This window comes from Vulpes lagopus, chromosome 9, assembly GCF_018345385.1.
Source record: "Vulpes lagopus strain Blue_001 chromosome 9, ASM1834538v1, whole genome shotgun sequence".
In the NCBI taxonomy this organism is placed as follows: Eukaryota; Metazoa; Chordata; class Mammalia; order Carnivora; family Canidae; genus Vulpes; species Vulpes lagopus.
In genome coordinates, this window is record NC_054832.1 from 15,203,504 (window position 1) to 15,212,321 (window position 8,818).

Below are 8,818 nucleotides of genomic sequence, written 5' to 3' on the forward strand. Positions count from 1 at the left end.
GACAGTAACTGCTAATGTCTAAGCAAAATTGCTCCCTTCCCAGAAGGGCTTGTTTTTTGTATAGGTACTTAGGATTGTAGGAGGCAGTGGTGTTAAATCCAACTCTGCAGGGGGCAAATTAATGGAACCATCCTCGTTTTCAGTAGTCCGAAGGGCACGTTGAAATAAAAATGGAAGCTTCCATTTGAACATGCAGTTCTGAGGTATTGGGCATTGGGAAGAAACTATCAATTTTTCTTTCCTTTCTCTTTGCAGATATACATAACGACAAAGCGCTTACCCTACTTTCCTGTTGTCAACTTCCTATTTTTGATCGCGCAGCTGCCAAAACTTCAGTACAACAAAAACCTAGGTACCGTGTGACATTCCTTGCAATAAGTCACAGTAACACAGGGACGGATTAACAGCCAATCAAACAGCTCTTTGGAGAATGCTGTGTCACCTGTGAGGTCTCTCCTTAGTCAAATTCGTGTCAATAAAAGGCACTTGTTTGGCCCTGTGAAGTACAGCATCCCTTCATGCAGTGTAGACAGTGCATTCATTTACCATTAGCCAAGGCTACACCACCCTTAAGTTCCAAAGATTAACCAACTTGTAAAATGTGCAGGGTCATTGTTTCTCTTGTTTCTTTAATGTCCAAGTAGCTGATCGAGGTGTGAGAGAAACTTCTTGTGGTTACCATCCCATTCTCACAAGTGGTGTGTGGTCTGAAAAGTAACAAGAGGGGCGCCTGGGTGGTTGAGTCGATTAAGTCTCTGCCTTTGGCTCAGGTCATGATCCCAGGGTCCCAGAATCGAGCCCCACGGTTAAGCTCCCTGCTTAGCCCATGGTGATTATAAAAATCAGTCACCATTTTATTAATGTTGCATCAGACCATTGGAAGCCTCCACCCGTCCTGGGCCTGATTCACACTGTAGTCCAGAGTTGTCATTCTCTCCTAGATAGTCGTCTGCCAGGATGGTCCGGTCCCCAAACTGTGTGACAGTCACAAACATTGCCAAAGACCAGCACTTCACTTGGTGGCCTGATTCCTAATTTGTCACTCCCCACAGGAATGGTCTGCCGGAAACCTGCTGACCCTGTGGACTGGCCGCCGCTCGTCCTGGGGTTGCTCACCCTGCTGAAGCAGTTCCATTCCCGGTACACAGAGCAGTTCCTGGCGCTCATCGGCCAGTTCATCCGCTCCACAGTGGAGCAGTGTACAAGGTACCGAAGGCCAGCCCAGAATAAAAGGAATTAGTTAATGTTATAGGGTGGGCTGTGCACCTTGCATCCCAAAGTCCTCTTATCATCTCCCTACTAGAAACAGAACCTGGCTGCTTCCCCTGCTGTGTGAAGCAAGTGAGGGCCCACCTTGATTGCAGCAACTAAAGCTACCCTTCCCCCTACTTAGCTCCCCTGCTGGGGGAGCCCCCTCAATGCACTCCACAGTGATTTGGCAAGAATGAGGAAGTCGTGACCAGGGTTAGCCGCCCCCATGGGGACGAGTGCAGGCCTGTTCCTCTGCTGTCCTGGGTGCTGTGCTCAGAGCTCAGGGAGCCCGAGCCCTCCGGGGGGCCACTGGCGTGGGCTGGCCCCATACCTGTCAGCTAGAGTCTGGGGGCACGCCCATGTCAGAGCCCGGGCACGGCCTGGGGTCGCGGCCTATGAGGAAACAGAAATCACACAGAAGTTCCTACTAGATACAAATGCTCATAAACCGTTTTTTCTACCCTGCCCCCAAAGTGTGGCTTTTCTGGGATAGAAAAAAAAGTTATGTGCATGAGATGCTGAGTCCTGAGCCTCCTTCTCTGTCACCCTAAAGGATCAGGCCCCTAAATAAATTCCTCTGGCATGTTGCACATCCAAAGTCTGGAAGATTACCACTTGGTCACTTTTGTCACCATAACTTAAAGACTAAGAGAATGACCTTCCAGGGCCTCACAAAGCAGCTCTCCCCAGATGGGATTTCAGGGGCCCCCGGCAGGAGTCCTTCAGCCACTGCAGGGATCCACCCACCCATGAGGCACCATCACCTCTCCGGGCAGCACCGAATGCTGCTGGAAGCATGCTCGTCACGGGAGGGTTGCCGATTGTGACAAACGGAGAATCCCTTCCCGTCTCTGGGATGTCACTCATGTGCCTTCCTCGGTGCCCGGCGATTAGAATAAATGCAGCCTCCTTCCTTTGCTTCACCCCACATTGTGAACGTCAGGTTGTTGCCTTAGGGCTTCTTTCTCTTTAGATGGGCTGCGTCCACGTGCACCTCGTCACTCTGCTGTGGCTGCTCACCATGTCCATGACTTCTCCCCGGGGCTCCAGTTTGCCATTGACCATCTTAATATTTCCCAAGTTTGTACTGAGACTCTAAAAGCAGCTGACCCCTGGAGCGGACCACTGGGTCCTGGGTGGAGAGCCATGCAGCTGAAATCGCAGGACTAGGTTCCTAACCTCTGGTGTGCACACGAGGCTCCTAGGGACCTCAAATTCTTAAATCCTCACATCTTTTTCCCAAGAGCCTCAGTCAGGCTCATTCTTCCCCATCTTAGTTAATGGACCTAACAACAGACACTGGATGTTTTCTAGAACATGTGGTGAGACTTGCTTCAAACGGCAGACTTTTTTAACACTTGAAAAATAGAAGGTAGCTCAGAAGCATAGGGAAGTCTCGGAAGCAAAATCACAGCAATTACAAAATGAGATCGGTTGCAGAGAAAGGCAGCAGGCACCTAAAAACCTAGCACCTCTGGCTCTGGACCACGAAGAGGCAGCCATGGGCTGCAGTTCAGGGGGGTACAGCATGACTGGGAAGAAACCTCCACTCATGGCCCCCCCAGCCGTAGCTCCCCATCCTTCAAGAGTTGGCAAGCCCTTCTTCCTGGCTCTTCTTCACTACTGGCTACAAAGTGTGGCTCTCAAGCCGCATGTTTCTGGGGACCCTGACAGAGGTCATCAGGAGACAGGTGCCAGGCTGCAGCTCCGTGTTCCTGATTCGGCCAAGGGAAGTGACCTAAGGAATCATTAGGGAAATAGATCAGTAATCCAGTTCCATGAAATCCTTTGTTAATCAGAAAATGCCAATCTGTACCTAAATTGGAAATAGTTGTGTTAAAAACTCCTTCTGGTGTGCAGTAGGAATGTACGCTCTGTAAGAAGACTGTTGTGTACTTTGCTGCGTTCCCAGCTCTAGGTCAGTGCGTGGTAACACAGCTGTATGAATGGACAAGTGAGTAGGATCCCATATGGAAAGTCACTAGATGCTGTTTATTCGACCTTCAAATACAGAGTAATGTGCAGGTGCAATCACATGCTACAAACAGAAAACAAAGACATGACTCAGGCTTTCAAGGAAACCAGCATATGGACAACTGAAAATTTGAGAGCCTAGGGGGAAGATCCTAAGTATAGTAATAACACAGGAAAAGGCCACCTGCCCAGAGGAGTCAGGGAGGACTTCCAAAGGAGGCAGAACCTGGAACTGGAAAGATGCCTAGAAGTTTACTTTCAACCGCTCGGGCAGAGCAAGATGTAGCTGCAGAGACCATGGCATGGGGAGGTGTGGCCTGTTCGGGGACCTGTGGGCTATGGAGTCATGCAGTGCCGAGGGAGTGAGAGAGAGGAGGCTGGACACCCGGTGGGCGCTACGTCGTGGAGGCCCATGCAAATCATTCGGCGCAGGCTTTATCTTCTAGATCGTGTTCTAAAGACCTGCCGGCAGGATGATGATAGGAATCAAGAGGATGTTCTAGAGATTTGTTTCTCCTTTGACTTCACTTAGTAATCTGTCATTTACTTAGTCTTTCAGTATTTTGACTGAGGTCTAGCAGTCAACTGATCCAGGTTGTTCTCCGTTCCAGCCAGAAGATACCTGAAATGCCTGCAGATGTTGTGGGCGCCCTTCTGTTTCTGGAGGATTATGTTCGGTACACAAAGCTACCTAGGAGGGTAAGCGATAAAGAACATTACTAAAGCCCTTGTTGTAAAAAGATGGCATTATGCGTGGCCCTGGCCTCATTAGGAGTGGAGTCCGCTAGCTAGTCCCAGTGGATGCTCCCAGCCCCAAGCCCCTGCTCCGCCCCACGGCTGTGAGGGCTCCTCCCTTCACCCTGTGCTTCACAAGCCCAACTCACACCATTTCCCCACTCTTCTCACTCTACCACGGCCTCCTCCTGTGAGCCACTCACCCACTCCTGGTCCTGGTCCTGGTTCCAGAGCAGTTCAGATGGGCAGTCCAGGACAGAAGTGGCCAGGGCAGGGAAATAATTGTGTGGTTGGTTTTTCTCCTGTCCACAAAAACCTGGTTCCCACAGCAAGTTTGATTGCGTTCACACCACACCTAAAATTATATTTGACCAGGGTTTCCGATAATGGCTTTGTTTTACCTTCTAAGGTATTCTTTCCTTTTCCTGTTTCACTAGTAATTCCACTTTGGCAAGTTTTAGCTCAAAGTACAGAGCTTGATACTAAAATATAAAAGAGTTTTGATAGCTTCTGAGAAGCCATTCTGATTTTTTTTAATTAGTATGTTAGGGATCAAAGGTACTTTTTTATAATGAAAGCCGATGTTTTAAAAATTAACTAGCAGCATTCCCATTAAAATCAGCACTATTACAGTAACACGGCCATACTGACTCACTGCTAGTTTTGTCGTACAGGTTCAAGGCAATAAAACAAGAAGTGACCATTTAAAAATGCATAAAGAAAGGAAGACAAATTTGTATTATTTATTGAGGATGTAATTGTCTTCCTTGAAGTTCCACTAGAATCATGTGGAAAACTATTAAAATAATAAGCATATAGAAAAGCAGATTAGACAGTGTACAAGGTAAACAACACTAATAACCATTCAAAAATATGATGTGAAAAATATCCCATTCACAGAATTAACATATATAAAATATAGCCAGGAATAATAATCCCTATAAGAAACACAGTTTAGAAAAAATAATTTAGAAAAAACTATAAAAATTCAAAGTCCATTTCTCTGAATGTGGAAACTCAAATAGTACCTCAAATAGGAGTTCTTATTATTTCAAGAATTATTACAGCTGTGATCAAAATCCCAGATAATTTTTTTACCTTGAGGGACGAGAAAATTTTTGAAAATTTTAAAGAACTCAGGCCAAATGTAGGATTTTTTTAAAAGAAGATATTAGGGACACCTGGGGTAGCTCAGTGGTTAAGCATCTGCCTTCAGCTCAAGTCGTGATCCCCGGGTCCCAGGATCGAGCCCCACATCAGACTTCCTGCATGGAGCCTGCTTCTCCGTCTGCCTCTGCCTCTCTGTGTCTCTCTTGAATAAATAAATCTTTAAGAAATAAAAATAAGATATTAAAAACATATCAAATATTTTAAAATATTGTAAAACTACAAAAATGAAAATAGTGTAATACTAGTATGAAACCCAATGGATGGATCAGTAGACCAGAATATATAGTCTAAGAACAAATCCTGGCACATACAGTTGCACGTGAGGAAAAGTAGCCTATCAAATGAGGGAAGAAAGGAAATATTTTAGTCAGTAGTGCTGGCATAGTTAGTTCACTATGTGGTTAAAAATCAGCCAGCTAGTCTCTTCACATCTTCCATGTATGGAACCAATAAATTCAGAAATTTTACACAAATATGTATCAGCTCTCAGAAATTTCTATATAAACATCCAAAGGAGGAAATCATAAAGAAAATTTAGAGGTTTGATCTCTTAAGAATGCTGAATGTAACTAAACAGTTCTGTCAAATGTCTCTTAATTTAAAAAAAAAAATGGGGAAACTATTAACAAAGGACCGGTTTTCTCGATTTATAGCATGTTCTTTTAGATCAGTAAGAAAAAGAACCAATCCAATAGAAAAAACAACTGGGCAAGGGGTAGTAACAGTTAGCTTTCAGGAAAAGAAATACAAATAGCAAATAAACATTTGTAAAAATGTTCAGCCTTAATTCAAGTGTCACAAATCCAAATAACAGAAAAATTCCTGTTTCCACTAATCCAGTTTTTCACTCCAGTTGGTAAAAAGTTAAATGTTGAGTTCACACTGCCTGGAAGGGTTTGGAGAAATAGGACTTCTGAGAACTGTCAATGGTAGTGTGGATTGTTTATCCTATGGGAGGGCAATTTGGCTTTATTTAAAAAAAAAAAAAAAAAAGGGCAGCCCGGGTTGCTCAGCAGTTTAGTGCCGCCTTCGGCCCAGGGCATGATCCTGGAGTCCCGGGGTTGAGTCCCACAACAGGCTCCTGCATGGAGCCTGCTTCTCCCTCTGCCTGTGTCTCTGCCTCTGTGTGTCTCTCATGAATAAATAAATAAAATCTTTAAAAAACAACAACAAAAACCTTCGGATAAACTCACCTGTTCCCAGCAGTTCAACCGCCTAGAATATCTGCTAGATATATGAGCGCAAGGTAACAAGATATATGTGCAAGGATGTTTTTAAGACTTAGCAGAGGTAAAGGATACAAGGTTATGTGATCCTAGTTTTGTTTTTTTTTTTATGTGATCCTGATTTTGTGTGTGGGCATGTGCAAACTAGAGGGACTCATTATAGAGTAATTTTATTTATTCAAGTGTCAGTTTGTTTTCTATACGGGATTGAGAGATGATTTCTTTTTTACATTCCTCTGTATTTGCTAAATTTCCTCTAAATAGCAGGTGGTATTTCATAATCGGAAAAAAAAAATTAAACGTCACTTTGAAAAACTGCCCATTTCTAGCAGTTGGAGGTGCCGTGGCCCTGCATTCTCCCATTCGCCCTCCTCCACCCCCCCTCAGGGCTTCCCCAAGAGCAGGCAAGGAGGGTGGCATGCTTTGGAGGCCCACCCTCCTCTTTGCTCTCTAGCCTGTCACTTGCTGTTCACAACTGTGAAGTGAGCTGAGCTGATCTGTTGGCACTTCCCAGGGGCACACACGTTCCCCGCAGACCCAAGTGCCTGTGAGCCCCGAGCGTTTGGCAGGTGTGGAGGTGAAGAGCGCTGCATCGCAGCCCCTGCAGCCCCTCAGCTCGGCAGTGGCGGGAAATCTGACCCCAGTGCCAGGAAATCTGACCCCGGGGTGAGGAACAGCAGAAATACAGGCCAGCAGTTCATGGAGTGGCCCACCCGCCTCTGCATCCAGCCCTTGCCTGTCACTCGCCTTGCTCCAAAGGATATTTTCATTTAACTTTTGTTTGTAGAATTCTGAATTTGTTCCAAATTCTCCTGCTAGGAATCACTTAACGCTCCTGTTTCATTTCTTTAGGTTGCCGAAGCACATGTGCCTAATTTCATTTTTGATGAATTCAGAACAGTCCTGTAATTTTTTTTTGACATCTGCTCCTTCGGTCAAAGGATGGCCCTTAAATCTGCCCATTACTGAAATGAATTTAGAAGTGAAGAGACTCAGCTGCTCACAGAACTGCATTGTTCCCCCCCTCAATGGTGAGAAACATGGGATACTCTCAGTAAGATGCATCTCACGGCCCTAGTTAATGTAATGGTTTCAATCATGGTATTATATGCAATTTGTATCATGTAGAAGCAGAACACACTTTTGTACTGCCTCTTATAAATGCTGAATGTAATTGTTACGTATAAATCCATTTAGTTTTGTGTTCTAAAGAACTATTTGTGCGACTCTGGATTTTCAGTAAAATAGTACTGCCAGTACCCAAAGTTGTCCTGCGTTTGATTACAAAGTTGTATATTCATCCTGTAAAAAAGAAAAGTTCTCTGGAAGGTAAGAGGCGAATTGGATAGGTCCCGTGGGTGCACCCGCCAGAGGCTGGCAGGCACGTGGCGATAGCTGGACCAGTAGCAAACACAGAGACCACGCAGTCCATGGACCACGGACCGTGGAAGTTTCTTGGTGACTGAGGCTCACTGTGCTCATCTGGTCAGAGACCCCGGGGCATTCCCAGCATCCTTCTTCATTCCGACTTCAGCTGCTCCTTCCATCCTTTCCTCCCTCCCTCAGCAACCTGAGCCCCACCCCAGCAGCCTGGCCTAGTCGAGGCCGAGCACAGAATTTTAAAAGCGAATCACTACCCAACACATGAGTTCAGAAGCATCACCCACGAGAAGGCCAGCGTGGCATGAAAACTTGGCCAGTCGGTCCCTGGCCATCCTCCAGCCACATCTTAAAATTATCTTGCTATTCTCCACTTGTAATCAGTAACTGCATGAAGTGAGATCTTTGGCTATGGAAGTGGCCCCCAAAGAAAGCCAGCTGCTAAAAGGCCAAATCTAAGAAAGTGAGATTTTAACTAGAAAAGTATGGGATACCCTAGAGGGGACTTTCACAGAACCAAGCAAATGCGTCTACCATGTGCTGCTAAAAGGAGGCAAATGATGTAGGTGACTGATGCCACGAGTGATTTGGCTACTGACCAGTCGTCAATGAAGAGACCTTACAAGGTGAAAAAGAGAAATTTTTGAGTCCTTTCGGCCCTTATCATTATAACCTGAAGAAATTACTTAACATTCCAGGGTATGTTTTATTGCTTTTTCAGGGGGAGCACATTTAGTGGTACCTGGGGATTTACTGAAATTCCTTGATACCTTTCTGATGTCCATAACCTCTTCAAATGTACTAAAACTCAGTGAATTCTGATTTCTAAGCATTAGGCCAGATATTACAAGTGCAAATTTGTTCATCCACTGTTTCTCGAAGTAAGCCTAGCCTGGCTAATTCATATTCTAGAGTAGAACTTACAAAGCCCTGATTGCATTCCTGTAGGAATGGGGTATATTCAAAGAACCCAAAAGAGAATTTTATCAAGTTGCCTCGGTGGATACATGAGGAAAATAAAGTCCAGAGATTTTAAGGCAACTTCCCCAACACATTATTTCACAGAACAGGCTTCCCTCCGC

At 45.2% G+C, this 8,818-nt stretch overlaps 1 protein-coding gene across 1 annotated transcript in view; it reads left to right on the top strand.

Moving 5' to 3' along the window:
• Positions 1–7,615, top strand: part of WASHC5 (WASH complex subunit 5) — a 58,928-nt gene extending 51,313 nt beyond the window's left edge. The window contains exons 26-29 of the mRNA XM_041768449.1: positions 256–352; positions 1,053–1,206; positions 3,837–3,924; positions 7,209–7,615. Coding sequence (XP_041624383.1) covers positions 256–352; positions 1,053–1,206; positions 3,837–3,924; positions 7,209–7,265 — 396 coding nt within the window. The 3' untranslated portion in view covers positions 7,266–7,615. The remainder of the gene's footprint in view (positions 1–255; positions 353–1,052; positions 1,207–3,836; positions 3,925–7,208) is intronic.
• The last annotated feature ends 1,203 nt before the right edge of the window (positions 7,616–8,818 follow it).